The 18,495-nt window shown below is 36.5% G+C and overlaps 1 protein-coding gene across 8 annotated transcripts in view; it reads left to right on the plus strand.

The window, feature by feature from the left end:
• pcdh9 (protocadherin 9) overlaps positions 1-18,495 on the plus strand; it is a 984,999-nt gene that overhangs the window by 642,325 nt on the left and 324,179 nt on the right. For 4 of the 8 annotated variants that reach the window (XM_062977296.1, XM_062977299.1, XM_062977298.1 and 1 more), the window contains one exon: positions 11-212. In XM_062977296.1, coding sequence (XP_062833366.1) covers positions 11-212 — 202 coding nt within the window. The remainder of the gene's footprint in view (positions 1-10; positions 213-18,495) is intronic. The other 4 variants (XM_016992271.2, XM_008106850.3, XM_008106849.3 and 1 more) reach the window with 1 other exon arrangement.

Raw genomic sequence — 18,495 nt, forward strand, 5'->3', positions numbered from 1 at the left:
TTCTTTGTAGTCCCAGCGTCGTGTTACGTTTCACCTCCCCGATGGTTCCCAGGAAAGCTGCAGTGACAGTGGTCTAGGAGATCATGAGCCTGTGGGTAGTGGAACCCTGATCTCACACCCTCTCCCTCTGGTTCAGCCGCAGGACGAATTCTACGATCAGGCCTCACCAGACAAGAGGACCGAAGCTGATGGCAACTCCGATCCCAACTCTGGTGAGTTCCATTTCCAAGCCTCCGACCAACCGTAATGAGCATAGGCTGCTGTGTATTTAGTTCTATTTTGTTTTTCTTATAGACATAGACATAATTCCTTCCATGTATAAGAGGAATTCTCCACATAGTGACAGCATACCAAGTGGTATGGAATATGGGGTAACAAGGATGGTTGGAATTTATTAGCAAAATACAGAGTGGGTGCAAAAATAGGAGAGGTGCGAGAAAGATTTATTCAGATGTAATACCTGTGCTAATTATATTGTTCTATTCTATTTTATGTCACCTTATTAAATGGACTTTCCCCTCTCTCTTAAGATTTTTTTCAATGAATTGATACAATCCATATATAGCGAAATCTTATAACACCTTTGAGACAAACTAGGCAAAAGATAATAAAATAAGGTTTTGTAGACTAATTCTACCCCACGACATACAACTTGTGTGGTACCTAGTAGGGAATTAAATTCCACACAAGTTGCATCTCGTGATACAACATTCTGTGCAAATAGCTGTTCTAGATAGAATTCAGAGCTATGTTTATATATTAGTAATGTCTATAATCTAATAAAGCAAAAGACAACTACCATACAGACATACACTTTAGCATGGGTCCTCGTGGGACAGAAGTGCATATAACCTGGAATCTATCAATTATTGTCTATACCCCAAAATATGTTCACTGTGATTTCCCAGTTTCTCTTTATGAATTTTGATTATTTTATCAGTTTTTTTCTAGTCCTTTCCACCATTTTAGGTGGGCTACTGTTGTAAAGCCACATCTGACAAATTAATTAGTACTTGTTTTTCATGAGTTGGACATGAAGAAGATGGAAGTAATAAGGCAAATTTACAGTGGGGGATTTGGTGTACACTTTAATTGAATATTGTCTTGAAGTCTTTGAAAAGTCCAGAAATGCAAATATCTTTAGTAGCAAGGAATGCTTTCCATTTTGTGAAACTACTGAAGGTGAGTGTTTCTGCATTACAGAAAAGATACGAAATGTGTCATGCAAAATGAATTACCATATGTAATATTAATCACAAATAATGGATTCTTTGCTAATATGGAATCTGTTAAAAGACTAACCTGAGTGGACAGATGCTTTTGAATTGCACAAGAATACATACAGCTTGGGGAATGGGAGTATCACCTGTTCTAGATGAGTTGTTTTATTGCACATTCAGGAATTTTTGAGCTGCCATCAGAGGAAGAAAAACTCACAAAGCCTTATGAGTGAGCAATGAATGTAGGGCTGGGTTTGCTTGAGGGCCACAATTCTAAACTACACTTTGGGAGGAGGGCATTTTTATTAGTTAAATATAGAAATAAATGATTACATGCATACAAAGCTGAGTAAACATTATTTGAAGCAAGATTGATTAAATATGATTAACTTCAGATCCCCCACTAAAAGTCTTATGATGTATTATTATTAACCTATTTTTAAAATACTCAGTTCACTTTGAAGGAGATTTGCAGTACTTGAACAGTAAAAGTTATCTCCAATTCAGGAAGAAAACTTTTACTTTGGCTGGACCAAAACTGCCATATAATGCAGTTCAATGCAGTTCAAATGACATTATATGGCAGCGTATATCCAGCCGGAGTCTCCTTACAATAGTAAAGTAGAAAATGCAGGGCTTTCAATTTCCACCTAACAAGGCAATGGAAAACTTCTACTGCTTTTGAAACAGCCGTGTGCTTCCCATTACACTTTACTCTACAACAGACTTGTCCTCCCTGTGGCCCTTAGGCTGCAGGACATTGACACAAAATCATAAACTTCCTTAAAACATTAAGCATAAACATTTTTGTAAATGAATTATGTGGTTTTTGAGTGTGAACTTTGTAGACAACAATGGAATTGAATGGAATCATTAGAGTATGTTACATCTACAAAGATCAAAGTATTATCTGTAATTCACAATTATAATTGCAAACAGTTTAGATGGAAGATCTGCTCAATGATTTTAAAAGGCCATCCAAATGGGGTGGTACATAATTAGAATTATTATATGAGGATTTCTTTGTGCTTATCTGTGGTGGTGGATATGTCGAAAATAATGCAAATATTTTTTTTTCTCATTAGCTTTTGTTAAATGTTAGTGTATATTATATGTGGCCCAAGATGATTCTTATCCTTCCAATATGACCCAGGAAAGTCAAAAGGTTGGACACCCCTGCTTTACAGTTTCCATACATTTGAATATTGAGGGATCTCGAATTTATTGATGTTCTGTGTGGAACTTATCCCACTGGCAGTTCTGTGTCTGTTAGCTGACCAATATGGGCTACTGTACATTTTTTTTACTAGTGTTGCTTGCCACACTTGTCTTATGATGCTACTATCTCTGATGTAATGGGTTCTACCACATAATAATGTGTTGATTTTTTTTTACTATTCCCTTATACTCTGTTCAGTGTTTGTGTGTTTATTTGTGCGAATTTTAATGTAAAAAGGCAATATTCATAACCACCCTGAATAGGATCTATAGGGCAAAAACTATTCTATAGTGCCCACCTCATCAAAATAAAAGAGGCACAACAAAGATACTGATAAACACAGTAACAACATTAATGTTGGCTGGTTTGTTCTTCAAAACATGACATAATATTTTCAAATTTTGGACTGAAGTATGACTTTCTCTAGCATGTTCATCTTTTTTTTATTTTAATTGTGTTGGTTATACACAATTTCTGTTTATTTGTCAATTTTACACCACCACATGTTTTGTGTGAACGTGCTTCAAGGTTTATTTATGTGAGTACAGTAGAGTCTCACTTATCCAAGCTAAACGAGCCGGCAGAAGCTTGGATAAGCGAATATCTTGGATAATAAGGAGGGATTAAGGAAAAGCCTATTAAACATCAAATTAGGTTATGATTTTACAAATTAAGCACCAAAACATCATGTTCTACAACAAATTTGACAGAAAAAGTAGTTTAATACACAGTAATGTTATGTTGTAATTACTGTATTTATGAATTTAGCACCAAAATATCACGATATATTGAAAACATTGACTACAAAAACGGCTTGGATAATCCAGAGGCTTGGATAAGAGAGGCTTGGATTAGTGAGACTCTACTGTATCTTTATTTTATATTGGTAAGAAAACATGTTTTAATATCAGAAGCATGTAATAGTGGTGTGTGTATGTACATCAATGAATTTGCTTTTCATACTGGAACTTTTCAAAACATTCAGAACACTGCCAAACTAGGCCGCTATCTGCCTTTTAAAACCGGTTTTGTGCAGCCTTGATTTCATGTGTTGTATCAGGAAAGTTCTTCTTGATTTAAGTGTTTTTCCCTATGGTGAGATCAATTTGGAACATTGTTCCCAGGTTCACAAGAATGATTGACTCTTTATTGTAGACCATCTTGAAACTGATACTTCCTAATATTGGTATGTTGCTGCTGAAATTACATTTAGTATTCAAGTTTCAAAAGCCTACTGTGTTCTAGAATGAGTTAAATGTTCCCTAAGCTTAATGAACGAGCGTGCCAGAGATGCATTGTTACGAATCCAAAGTGTTGGTGGCCTACAAAGAGATGAGAGAGTTATACAATTACCCTACCCTAATGAAAAGGCATGCACAGTGAGAGAAAATTCATCCAGCTAATCTTAAAGCCTGCAATCATTCATGCTGAGAGAGAGACAGACACAGAGAGATTTTTAACATTGGCTTTATTATTCACACTCCACTATCCTGTTTATTAAGATACAATTCATACTTACCTGTGTTCCTGGAATGATTGCATATTATTCTATCTTTGTGAAAACACTTAAAGTAATGTTTTGGTTCATTAATGATCTCCCTTTCTCCTATGTTTCTGATGTGTATGTAATCATGATGAATGTGTCATTAGCATATATCATAGCATAAACTCCTCCACTCCACTCATAATGGCACATGGAAGGTAGGTGCTGTAGAAATAATAATAATAATAATAATAATAATAATAATAATAATAATAATAATATTAATAATAACTTTTTTCTTATAACCTGCCTCCATCTCCTTGAAGGGACTCAGGGAAGCTTTCGTGGGAATCAAGCCCAGAATAAACAGAGAATTCAAGGGACAAAATTAAAACACATAACAAAAAAACCCAATATAATTAATACAATTAAAACCCAAGGAAGTAAAAGCATCATAAAATACATCAATCAACATGACAAACTGAAAAGTTTTGTATATTTTGTAATGTTTTGTAGATATTTGCCTGTATTCATGATGGTGCATTTGGTAAGACTGTATGTGTATATGTCTTCAATCCCCTTGTCAATGTATGGTGATCTCATGAATTTCTTAGGGTTTCCTTAGTTCCCTTTTTATTGAAGAACCAAAGGCTGCACAAATTAGGCAATAATAGGTGGGTACAATCAGGGCTGTAGCCGGGGGGAGGGGGGTTACCCCCCAAAAAAAAATTGTCAGGTTAAAAAAAACCTGATTTACTTGTGCATTTTAACTGGTTAACCAAATCCCCAAGCTAAGTCTATGAGATGCAAAAAATTAAAAGTCCCTCCAGGCACTATCTCAAGGAGTGGGGGGGGGGACACAAGGGGTTCAACCCCCCCCAAATTTTCAAACACCCCCCCTTCCCCGATTTTTTTTTCTGGCTATGGCCCTGAGTACAATCCCCTTCATAACTTCACTGCTGATGATCTGGGGTGGAGGGCAGCTCAGGTATCATGTATATTTTAGTACTTATATGAAATATGGAGTCAGGTTGGCCTAGGGATTGGACTACTATACTAGAGACCATTCAGCCATTGAAACCCAATGGAGGACATTGGGTAAATCACAGTCTTCTAGCCTAGAAGTTAAGCAAGGACAAATCACATCTGAACAAATGTAGTTAGAAGAATCCATGATAGGATTTCCTAAGATTGTCATAAGTTGAAAATGACTTGAAGGAATACAACAGAAGCAAATAAACCATGGTCAATCTGAATGTATTACTTCTTTTTCATGCAGCAAAAATAAAGAACGGAATGTATGTTAACAGCTTATCAGGAGATTTTTCGTCATATAGCCATGGTGACTTGCGAAAATGACTTAGGCCCCATCTATGTCTAAACAAAATATTTCTACTTTCCTTGTGAACATATAAGGCTGTGGTTAAAGGGAGGGGATCAAAGTGTGTCCCCATTCCCCTTTGCAAGTAACACATCAAAAACTTGGTGATAAGGTTCTTGATTTCCTAACCTCAAAGCAATTGAGAATTTGGGGAGTTACAGTCCCCAAAAGTAACTTTGCAATGCTACCTTTACCAAGAGCTCTATTTAGCTTTTAAGTACATGCATAAGCACATCTCTGAAACAATCCACGCTCACTGAAGTCAACTTTCTTTAACTAAATTGCAGATCAGCCTGCAGAAATGTTATTTCTGATTGCATTTGCTGTTAAGATCTTAAAGAAGCTGCTCACAGATGTTTGAAGAATGTCTTGCATTACCTTTCACTATCTCAAATTTGCATGTTCAAAATTGCATAAAATATTAACTGCTTTAGAAAATAGCATGACATTCCATGATTAATTGTGCACTGACAACATGACTTTATTGCATCTGTTCTACAATTTGTGTCTTCATATTGTGTTTATGATCTAATGTACTGAAGACAGAATTATTCTGTTTTACTGCCAAGGAAGTTAGGAATAGATACAATTTACTTTATCAGGGACATTCCTTATATATTTGAATAATAATAAAAAATCTGCCAATGGAATGCTTTTTGGTTAGTGTTGTTCTCATAGTTACCTAAGTGTTCAAGAAAATATATATTTATTGAATACAAATATAATCATATTGCTGGGTAACCATAATAATAAAAATAAAATATTGTAAGATCCATATGCATGTCATCCTCCCACATTTCATTTAAAATTAAATAGCTGTGGTATGGGGTGAATACAAGCTTGAAAATACTGTAGTACGAGCAATGACATTCCATTCCATAACATAACAATGTTCCTTTACCATTTAGTAGCATAAATAATAAAATTTGTATGTTACTTCTAAATCATTGATGGAGAGGGGAGTCATTTCAGGAAAAATAATGGCTATGCGGTAATATTTAATTGTATGTTTTTAAAAAACTGCATTCAAATGTTACTAAAAAAACCTTAGTAATGAGCTATTAATGCATAATAAGTAATTGTTTTAGAAGAGTAATAGTGCTTAAAATAGTATTCCACCCTTATGAGACAAATGGTAGTAGATTGGTTCAGAGACATATTTCCATATATGAAAGTTATGCATAATGTACATAATGTTATTGCACATTCCTGTCTTACTCACTGGATGAATGGAATGAGATTGTTGCATTTCTGAGTTGGACAGATTGATATTATTGTTCATAGAGTATGCACTGGCCCAATGACACCCATCTTGTAAGCCTGGATTTGATGTTGATTAACATATTTCTATGGGGCCTTGATTATGCACTTCCAGCCTTGCATCTTATATGGATATTATTTCTTTTAAATAAAGTCCTTACTTGCTTTCATGCATTTTGAGCAGATTATATGTTAATACTGTTGCTTTGCCTGCTGCAATGTACAGCTGCTGTTGGACAATGGTGTTACGTTGTGGAACATCTTTTGGTTATACACAATAATCCAGTGTACAGTGTAGGAGACTGGTATGTGGGAAGAACTTGCCTCCTAGTGTACAGCTAAGGAAATGTGAACATTCATGAGCCTGCTTGATGAAATTACATTTTGATAGCTGCAAGCGGCAGATGTGATTCATTCTTCTTCAAAGAGATAAAGAGGAATAGCATATATTTAAAAGAGTGTAGGAACTGCTTTAGGGAGAGAGACTCATATCCATGGCAGATGAGTATGTGTAATAATTCCACTGATGTTAGAGGAAGGAAAAGGAGTGGAATTATATTTATGTCCATTGGCATGTGTGTATGAAACTATGGAAAGTGTTTATTTAATTTCCACTAAGGATTACAAAATTAATAATTATCTCTGAAATGTATGTGCATGTATGTACATGCATATAGAGAGAATGTTTATGTTTATGTGTGTGTGTGCATGTATTCTATATTAATGGTGAAAACTGTAACAGTACCATGTCAAAATTAAAAACTAGGCTTTTAGCCATTACACATTTAAGATCTTTTCAGAACGTTACTGTAAGAAATTAGTGTCTGAGTCCTAAGGAAAAAAAACTTAAGAAATTAATATTCTTAGAACTATTTTTAATTTTCACAGAAACAGCCATTTCTAGACCATACTTATCTGCTCCCTGCCTGGTTACATTACAAATTATTTGGATAAATGCAAATGAAAAACACCACACATTTTAATAAAACTAACACTTTAGTGGTTTAGCAAAATGATGTCAGGGGAGTTAAATAATAATAATATAATTTTCAATAATAAGTTGGAATATCCCTATGGCAGTAGTTTAATTATGCTTAAAGTTCAAGAATGTCTTGCATTGCAGTTGGCCATATGACACAACCCTGATGTGGGAAGAGAATCCTTCCCAGCACAGAACTTTGGATTATATAATCATGCCACTAGGCTCCTTGGGCAATGGTACTTAATTCTGTTTGCGATACCTATATTCAGAAGGAACAATTAACGAAATCCTGTTCTTGAGGTTATTTGGAGCACTGATTCAGAAAATTGCATTGGATAGCCCACATCAGCTCTAGTTTCTTAGATATTGTAATCATGGTTTTCTATGGGCGAGCAGATGAAGCATATGGCATATGTTCTGTATCTCAATAATTAGAGCTGATAGGGGAAAACCGGTAATCAGCAGGCCAAATATACTCAGAAACAGATCTAACATTTGAGACACTGAAATGTGTGTTGGCCAGTGTAATAATCAGGTCCATACTGTACAGACAAGTTCTTCAGTTGAACCTTGACACTTCCAGTGCTTCTTGCAACCTATTTAGTTAGCAAGTCAGTTATTCTGTGGTTTATGTCTGGTACCCATGAACATGAATATATTGTTGTACATATAAAAGAAATAAAATTGTGCCAAACCTTTTAAGGTAAAAAAAAAAAAACGCCCATGCTCTTGAATAAGAAAATGCATATTGGTATGCAAGTACTCACTTCAGTCCATCTTCATATTTAGCTACTTGTAAATAAATAGTTTTAGGTTAGTGAATAGGAATTTAATAGACAAGAAGCACTTTAAAACTTGCAATCTAGTCCTGAGAATATTTCCATCTCTATTTGCATCTTCAGTAGGACATCTTTTCTCTAAGTACAGTAGAGTCTCTCTTATCCAGCATAAACAGGCTGGCAGAACGTTGGATAAGTGAAAATGTTGGACAATAAGGAGGGATTAAGGAAAAACCCATTAAACATCGGATTACATTATGATTTTACAAACTAAGCACCAAAACATCATGTTTTACAATAAATTGACAGAATAAACAGTTCAATACATGGTGACATTATGTAGTAATTGCTGTATTTACGGATTTGGCACCAAAACATTGCAATGTATTGAAAACATTGACTACAAAAACATTGACTACTAAAAGGCAGACTGCATTGGATAATACAGAACATTGGATAAATGTAGGTTGGATAAGCAAGACTCTACTGTATACTTTAGATTGACATTTTCATCCATTTTATGATTCAGTATGAACTCTGGTGCAAGCCATAGATTCTTTCATGCTAATCCCTTGATACCAACATAACTTTTTGTTGAGCCCGAACATTTTAGCTTTGACAGAAATCCAATCTCAAAGACTTAAACCAAGAAAGAATGCACCACATCAAATTACTTTTCTTTTTTATGACACAAATTGAATGTGTCTAGTTGCAACTTCTAGACATTAGTGTCTTCTAGGTTTCTTTTCTATTTATTTAGGCCATACAAGTTCTGAAAGGTATTTTTGTCTCACAAATATTGCCAGATAAATACTTGGACACTATGATGAAGGTGTCAAAGTAAATAAAATAAAGAAAGAAAGTGTACCTTTCATTCTGAAACATGTTTCCTAGCACATCATTTGTTCTCAGCTTCTTTTCGCTGATGCTAATGTTAGTAATTCTTTGTGATACAAAATGGGCAGATTATAAGAATATACAAGGAGGAATAGGATACACACAGTTCCAGTGTAGATCAAGAAGCTCTGTGTTTTCTAGTGGAACATTGATAAATAGGTTAATTGCAGATGTGTGAGAATTTTATTATTAGATCTGCAAACAACATGGCAAAATAACAATGAGATATGTATGCAGTTGACCTTCACTGAAATGGTTTGTGGCATCTTTTGTTTGAAGAGCACACTGGGTTGTCTCATGTTTTTGTTGTTCTTTGGCTCGCCAAAGTGCAAGGCTTTCATTCTATAGGCTCTGCATGATTTTGAGCCATATTTTATAAATGCTAGGTATAATCCTGGTATGGTCAGATCTTTGGGCACACCAAATTGGCAGGGTTTTGATAAAGCCTCAAATAGAGTTATCACAGAGGGCTGGGTCACTTCCTTGCACATCCTAAGATTCATTTTCATTGGCTAGAGCAATACTCGTCTGGGGGCATTCATTAATCAGAAGAAGGCAATTTGATCTTCCTGGAAGATGTGCAGCAGGGAATGAATGCCTTATTGTCACACCTGATGGGGATGGGAACTAAGCAGATACTTGCCACTTATCCATGACAGCTTGCGGAGGAAGAATGTAAGTGTTTGGTGTATACTTCAGCACCCTTTTAATGAAGAATAGGTTTCTGGAACGGTGTCTTCAGATCCTGGACCAGGCATGGGAAAACTTCAGGTCTCCAGGCATTTTGGATTTCAACTCCCACAATTCCTAACAGGCGGTGAGATGACTGGGATTTTTGGGAGCTGAAATCCAAAACATCTGGAGGGCTGAAGTTTGCTCATACCTGTCCTAGACTCTGGAAAGTAGGGAAGGAATCTACCTTTGAGGCTGACCTGTGGATTTTGCTGGAACTTGAGTAGAAGTTTCTTGCATTTACTTTACAGTAAGTGGCCAACCAGGGACCAACCCAATAGAGCAATGAGAGGTAGTCCAAGGGTAGAGACTAGGCCTTAGCTGAAACTGTATCAGCTTGCTCTTGTTCCTTTCAGATCCAAATAACTTAAATAAAATGGCCATTATTTAACACAACTTTCTCTGTCTGATGTTATTATCACATGGTTGGATATTAAATGCATGCTGTACTCCAAATCAGTCAATTGTGCGTGTGACGCACAGTTATAATTTTGATTCCCGCAAATACTTAGAAGCAGAAGACTTTTGCCTGCCAGATATTTTTGGCTTACAATTCCTGTCAATCTCAGACATCATAGGTAATGCTTTATAAATATATAGGGGAGTAATTCTAAATAGCTGAACAGTTTCGGTTTCCCATATGAGCCTTGCACATTTTAATTTGTGCTTGTAAATTGGGAGTATAATGCATGGTTAACAGCATTCATCAATTCATGCAACTTTACAATGTTTGGATTCTTATATATTTCATCAGACAGAAAAGTATCCTAAGCATGTAGAACAGCAGTGAGCAATAGCTCACAGATGGCAATTTTCCACTTCACCCAACTCCACACCCTGCATGCATACACATCCAAGTGCATTGTTTCTCCTTCAAAGTAGTGACTGCAAGTGACATCAGCATGTATTTGTTAATATTAACAAAGTAATTTAATTTAATACTTAACAAAACAGGGCAATTTCTAATCAATGATATTCTATTTGTTGAAAGGGTTGAGGTGTTAAAAAACAGCTGCTATAATGCCTAGTCTTCCTCACTGTCTCATCATTTCTATAAAATACAGTATGACCCATGTATCCACAGGGGATATGTTCCCAGGCTTTACAAGGATTTGTAAAAGTATGGATAACTAGTGAACTCTATTGAAATGAAAGACTTCTGGCCCAAGAATACCATAGAGAAATTCATAGAGAAGATCTATTTTGTAATACATGGATAAATTAAACTGAGGATACTGAGGTCTGAGGGTTGTTCTGTAGAGGGAACTGGAAACATCCGCAAAGAGTACTTGGGATTTTTTTTGAAAAAACTTTATTCCACAGGTTAATCTGTATCATCTATTCTATATGATGAAGTCATAAATGTTAAAGAGAAAATTGTGACAGAAATATCAATGAATCCAGAATATTTTTTTATAAATACTTGGGGGATGGAGGCAGGGAAAGTGATATTTGGGCTACTCAAACCAGCTAGTTCTCATGGGCCAGCAGCACCACCACCACCCTTTTTGGCAAAACAGGGAAAAGGGGATGGATTGAAGTCATTGTCCCCGTTACCACAACACACATCATTAGCAGAGGTGCTTGGCAATGACCAGAAGCTCTCCAGAGATCTCCAGCTGTCTACTGAGATGCTGGTGTTGACAGAAAATGCAAAGACAATAGTCCAGCTGGGCTGAATCAGTTTCATTCCAGTTGGACCCTGTCCCTTCACTGCTTCAGGGTGAAGATAGAGCATTTGAATATCTCAACAGAATCCATAACTAGTTTGCTGTGGACTGGTCCTGAATTTTGTGTTATGTATCAATGTCAATTCCTAGGCCTAAGTCAAATCCTAGGCCTTCCTAGGATCAGATCATATCTTTTAGCAAATGAATGTGGGTTTGGGGTTTGAAGAAACTTCCAGATAAGAGTTATAAATAATGACATATGGGTAGAAGAGAACAACATTACTTTGACCTTAGTCATGGTGGTAAAAGGCAATATTTATAGAATGAAAAAGAGTCTGTAAAATGCAAGTCATTAAAAGGTAAACAAGAATTGTGTTTTTTCAAATATATATATTTGAAAAAAATATTGCTGTCAAACCAAACCATTTGCAACTTAGATTCTCTTATAGATTTGTGAAATTTTGTATGTCGTGTTTCTGTTGTGTTTTGAAAATAGAAATGATATATATCTATACCACAAATAAAGCCGTGATGTGATACTGAAAAAAAAAAAAAAAACAGAGACTGGAACATAAAGGAAAAAAAGAAGGTCAGAAAATATGGGTGATTGCTAAGTAAAATCATGGATCATATTGCAAGCACTAGAATCTGCCTGAGTCATCAAGCTGTGCTGCAGAAAGTTTATTTTACCCTAGTACTAGGCAACCTGTCACTTCCATAGCAGCCTCATAAGTGATTTGTCAGCTATTATAAAACAGTTCCTCCTGTAAACAGATATTTTTAATCATAAAATTTCAGCAATGCTGCAGTATGTTTAAATATTCTGACATATTTATTTATATTTATGGCTAGATATATATGTGATCTTCATAGAAAAGTTTATAGGAGCAAAAAAATAATAACCTCAAACTGTAAGGGTGATTTCACTGTTCACTGCCACATTTTCTTTTAAAAAATCTGGCACCACATCCAACTGGTGTTAACTGTTCAGAGTTCTTCAGCCACAAGGAAAAATCAAGCAGTTCTGCTGATTTGGGATGCCTCCAGATGTGACTTAAACCCTGCTTTAAAAACCTGCGTATTCCTGGGGTTAAGTCCCACAAGTTCCCCAAAACCCAGGCATTCTCGTGGAGGGTGGCTACACACCATCCCAATAACAATTGGGATGACATTCAACCACCCCAAAGGCCCCCAAAAGAACCCCCCAAAAATTTTAAAAACATACCCGGCCACCGTTATGGTCTTCCTTGCACCCTCCTGGCTCAAGGAGTGTTGGGAATGAAAGAGCTGTTAAGCTCTAATCACCCTCTTTATGAGGTAAATTCCCATTAAAATAGCAGAGTAAAGAATTGCAGCAGCGTGAGACTTACGGGTGTGAGTTTGGGAGGCCTCTGTGTATTCAGGAAGGCAAAAGGGATGCAAAGTTAGCGTTAAAGTTTAACAGCATTTATTGAAGTAAAAAGAAATCCATAGAAAAGGTTAGGACCTATCTAGCTAGTCTATCCTGATCTAATACACATAGACAGATTAAAATAACAAAGCTCTATAGATAACTACATCTTGACTAATAGAGGACAGAGGTGCGTCCTTTCTGGAACAAAGCAGGAAGCTGGAATGGTGGTCAGCCTCGTGGGTCTCTTCTTCTCTAGGGTCATAAATATTCCAAAAGACCAAATTGGGGAAGTTACGTCAAAGCCCTAGGAGAGATTACATTTCTAGGAACATCAAAGGATGGGCTGACCTAAATAGGATGGGAAGCAGGAAACAATGGTGAATCCTATCTAGGCATGTTTTGGAAATGGGGAAAGGATTCCCTCAATCTAACTCTATCATCTATCTGACTACATTTAGACTTGAGTAGTCCAGAATGAATCCCAACAAAGAGGACTGTGATTGTGGTTGGATAAGTTTTTTAAAAAAATGGGTTCTTGAAGAGGAGGGGGAGGGGGAGGGGTGGGTTCCCTCTCAGCTTTTTTGGTTCCTGGAGCCCAAAAAACTGAGATGACTGTGTAAACTGGATCCAGGGATCATATCAAGTGGTCTCCAGGCCCAATCCACAAGAGGCCCACACCCGATAAGACCCGGATCTTACCTTTGTTCCGAATTAATTCAGTTTTACTGGAGGCATCATTTGGACACCACCGGTAAAACTGTGACAGGCCTCTCTTTTAATGTTTGTTTGGATGGGCCCTTAGACATTCTCCTACTATATTGTATTAAGAATAAATAGATTCATGATGTTGTTCCTAGATAGCTCCCAGGTCTATGAGATTTTATTAAACAGGGAAATTTTCTCATGAGTTGTGTCCTGTTACTTGATCCACATGCCTGACCAAAGAATGTACTTTGGCAGACAAAAGGGTGACAAAAGTTAGAATGACATAGCAAAGATCAGTAGTATTGGTGGAGCTGAATGGAAGCTTTATGGCACATTGTTTGGATCTGGAAATGTTCTGTTACATGTTTTCCTCACCAGGACTGATGAGAACCTTCAAATCAGATTGGGAAGCTTCAGATACTCTTATGTATTCAATCTTCCTAGGCTGCAAATATCTCCATCTCCTCTCCGCTTTCCAGATTTTCCCTGTTTCATCTTTCTATTTTGGTGTAGCAGTGTGACAAATCCTATACTTCTTTATAGGAATCTGGTGTCCAACTTGGACAATGCACCAGTTATAACACTGGGTTGTTTTTCTTACCCATTATACTTTGTTTTCCTTTTCTTTCCCCTTCTCTTCTTAACTTGAAAAAGCAACCAAACTTTATTTCAACAGATATAAGCAAAGAAGTATCTTATGAATCTAGCTGAAGTTCCAAAAGATGTCAAATTAAATGGCCTGTAATAGAGCAGGAGAGTTGAATTTCACAGGGTATAGTTTGTATTTGCAAGAAACATCCATAACTTAGTACATTTGATATGTCTTAGACCATCATGCCTGATCATTGGAAGCAATGAGTAGGATGTAACGTTAGCATGATACCTGTATTTTGTGGTATTAAAGAACAATTGAGAGAAATAAGCTTTATGAAATATTTTTCTTGTGATAAAGAAAACTGCTGTAATTGATTTTTTTTTAGTCTGACTCAAAGAAATCCCATGCTGCTCTCTCCTTGATGGTATGACCATGAAAATTAGCACCTGTAGTTCACAATTTTTAACGACCACACCTCCAATTCAATTTAGATTTTTTTAAAATGAATATGTTGCCATCAAAATTAGTGGAGCACTAATGTACAAGATGTCAGGTCACTTCTCTGTGAAACCTAAAGCATAAAATTTAACTGAAAAAGGCCCTGTTTTTTTTTTTTTCTTTTCAATTTATGCATACAGTAGATTGTGGGGGGATTGTGCTTTGTGAAATTAGAAACATTCCTTGTATTCTCTGTTACTCTCTTGAGTTGATATAACTGATTAAAAGCATGGAAATGGCCATAACTGTTTAAATGTATTTGTTTAAAAAATCACAAAAGTAAACAACACATTTGGCAGCAGGACACAGCTATCATTTCAGTGACTTGGAATAATTGACTACTTCTGACGTATAAGCTCTAAGTAATAGTTGTTTTTACCATGCAGGTGAGGTGATAAATCTACTCTTGTATGTTCTTAATTGATTTTTATCTTGAACAAATTTTAAGTTAAGCAGTGCTACCTAAGTTAAAGCCTTTTTTGGGGAAAGAGAATTGAATGTAATATGCACAATCCGCTTCAGTGAGTAAAAATAAATTTACTGTGACAAAGCAATGGCCTTAGAAGATAAGGCCTGCAGTTTCAATAGAGAAGCCAATAAAATTCAAGTGTTGTTTTTTAAGCATATTGGTTTTGCAAACATGGAACAAAAGGAGGCTGGCTTGATCGTTACTGACTGCAAAGCCCTTGAAACCCAGCCACTTTCCAGTCGTTGGGAGCGTGAATGTGATCTGGCAAGCCCAGCTTAGTCATTAACTAATGGATTGTAGCTGCAGTCTTTCAATAAAAATGTGTAGGTGGCTAGTAGGGTTTCAGTGTTACCAGCTATTTTAAAGTCATTTGAAGGTTAGACTATGAAATTAGAAGTTCAGGTTTGAAGTTTCTTCCATCTCCTTGCTGTGCTATTATATTATGGTTCAAACATTCCCTTTAAAAGAAAGAGAAGCATGAATGGAATTCAGGATAAATGAAAAGATTCTTCAACATTGTTCGGATTAGGATAAATTATCTTTTGGCTCTTTAATTTTTTTCAATGGTTTATTTTGATTATGATACTAAAAAGAAGCTTTGATAAAGAGGTGGGGTGAGCCTACCAGAAATGTTATGGTATATGATGTTTGTACGTCTGTGTGTATTATTAAGGTAAAGGTAAAGGTTTCCCCTGACGTTAAGTCCAGTCGTGACCGACTCTGGGGGTCGGTGCTCATCTCCATTTCTAAGCCAAAGAGCCAGCATTGTCCATAGACATCTCCAGGTCATGTGGCCGGCATGACTGCATGGAGCGCCATTACCTTCCTGCCGTACCTATTGATCTACTCACATTTGCATGTTTTTGAACTGCTAGGTTGGCAGGAGCTGGGGCTAACAGCGGGCGCTCATTCCGCTCCCGGGATTTGAACCTGGGACCTTTTGGTCCGCAAGTTCAGCAGCTTAGCGCTTTAACACACTGTGCCACCAGGGGCCCAGTGTATTATTAGATTTAATTTATATTAAGCATTTATAATCCACTATTTTTGCCAGTCCTCATGTGCGGTAGTTATGTGACCTGGCTTTGAATTTAAAGTATCATGCAATGCTTTCTTAGAAAAGTAGCTTTTATTAATAGCATGCATCCTCAGGCACCTCAGCTTTCTGAACAGTTCTTCACTTTCTAAGAATTCCTTAAAAGCCATAAGAAATGATACAGAACTTTACCTCAATGCTGAAACACCAGACCTATTGACTGGAAGAGATATTGATGTCTGCCTGTCTGTCTATCTACCTATCTATGAGGCTAATGAGGTAGAAATGAAAATATTAACATACAGAAACAAATACATTCTACATATTTTAACACTGTAGATTTCCAAGTTCCTAGTGGTAAAGAGCTAGTATTTGCAGAATATACACTGTGAATCTATTGTATACTGCTGCTACTGGATATGCTTCCATACCCTCTGCAATCAAATAAAGCATCTATACATCATTGCAGGTCAACACAGATCAATTGAAAACGATACAGATCTCAACTACGCTGTAGATACAAAGCAAGTATTAAAACCACAGAGTTACACTGACTGAGTTCAAATGAGTGAGAGAACCAACCAACTAGCTATATCTTGTTTGTGTTGGCAGTAAGGAGTGGATGGATGCCAGCAAATAAATGGATGCCAGCAAGTAAAACTGAATCTGCTAGACATCAGAGCTAATCAATAGCTTCCCAACTGCATAAAGGCTGAATTGGTCTGTACTGTGTTCAGTATCTCTTTCTTTTTTCCTTTTCCATCATCCCCCCCCCCCCCCCCCCACACACACACCTTTTTGGTTGGCTATTTCCTCTGTCCCTACATTATTCTAGTTACACAAACATTTTATAGCCATAGGTAAGTACTTATAGGAGAGTTTATTTGGAGTTCCCGGGTCTGCCACCCTCCATTGGAACTCAAAATGTCTGAAAATTTGACAAAATCTGTTTAAACATATTTGTGTTTTCCTTAAAACCTACATTGTGAGATGGAATGTGTAGCCTTCCAAATGCTATAGGTCTGGAATTCCCATTAATCCCAGTCAGTAAAACCAATGGTGAGGGATGATAAGAGTTGCACTTCAACAACATTTGGAAGTCCATAAAGTTATCATCCCTAAATGGTGAATGGGAAAGGCATATCAATTTGTCAAGTAAGGGTTCATTTACATTGACTATTTAATGCAGCTTCAAATCAGTATTAAAGAATGTGGCTCGTTGTGCAGATGATTACACAGGAAATCCTGGAACCAGATCGGGGTTCAAATGGTGATTATTCAAACCACAGAGCATTGATATATATTAAAAGCTTTCTTTCGCACACCTTTGTGGGAGTTTGAAGTTAGCCTTAAACTGCATTAAATTATCAGTGTAGGTGGGGACTGTGTTAAAAAAGATAATAATAATTTTATTTTTATACCCCATCCCATCTCCCCAAAGGGACTCGGGGAGGCTTACATGGGGCCAAGCCAGGCAAAACAGACAATATAAAACACAACAATAACACAAATCAATCAACAATAAAGCAAGTCATAAAACAAGTAAAATCATATAAAAAACATGCTTGATAAAATCCTGGGTTGGCTCCTAAAAAGAACTGAGCCATAAAAGTGCTAGTAGTATCAGATACAGTCGGTGAGAGGACAATACAAAACCATTATCACATTAAAGTGCTGGGAAAGGCATAAACAAAGGAGACTATGGCCGGCTAAAAGAATAAAGTGCAGTAAAAATAAAAATGGGCAACTGGTCAATCCTTTGCTACAGAAGTCAATCACCAAAGGCCTGTTGGAAGATGCATGTCATGTTTCTGCATTACTGTTTTTAGATGGAGAGATTTGATTGTATAATTTAGTTTTGTGCTTGTATTCAGCCTTTTGATATTAGCACTTCTTTCCATGTGTAAGAGACATTTTCCTATATGGAAAACCAAGTTAGCTAAGTAATGAAAGTCTTCAATAAATAATAAGGGGTACTGTAACTGCCAAAGTACTTTACCGTTATTATGTTTTATTTACTCTTTGGCTGAAGGGCAAGCAGCTGGTCCCACAATAACTTACATAAATAAATTAAACCTGTTTATTAAGGCAAGATGTAACATAAACCTTACTGGTCCACAATCTTGGCTGATTTTTGGATGTACACTGTTTAATTTTTTTTAACTAACTCCCTTTTAAT

The sequence above is a fragment of the Anolis carolinensis genome, chromosome 3 (assembly GCF_035594765.1).
Source record: "Anolis carolinensis isolate JA03-04 chromosome 3, rAnoCar3.1.pri, whole genome shotgun sequence".
NCBI lineage: Eukaryota > Metazoa > Chordata > Lepidosauria > Squamata > Dactyloidae > Anolis > Anolis carolinensis.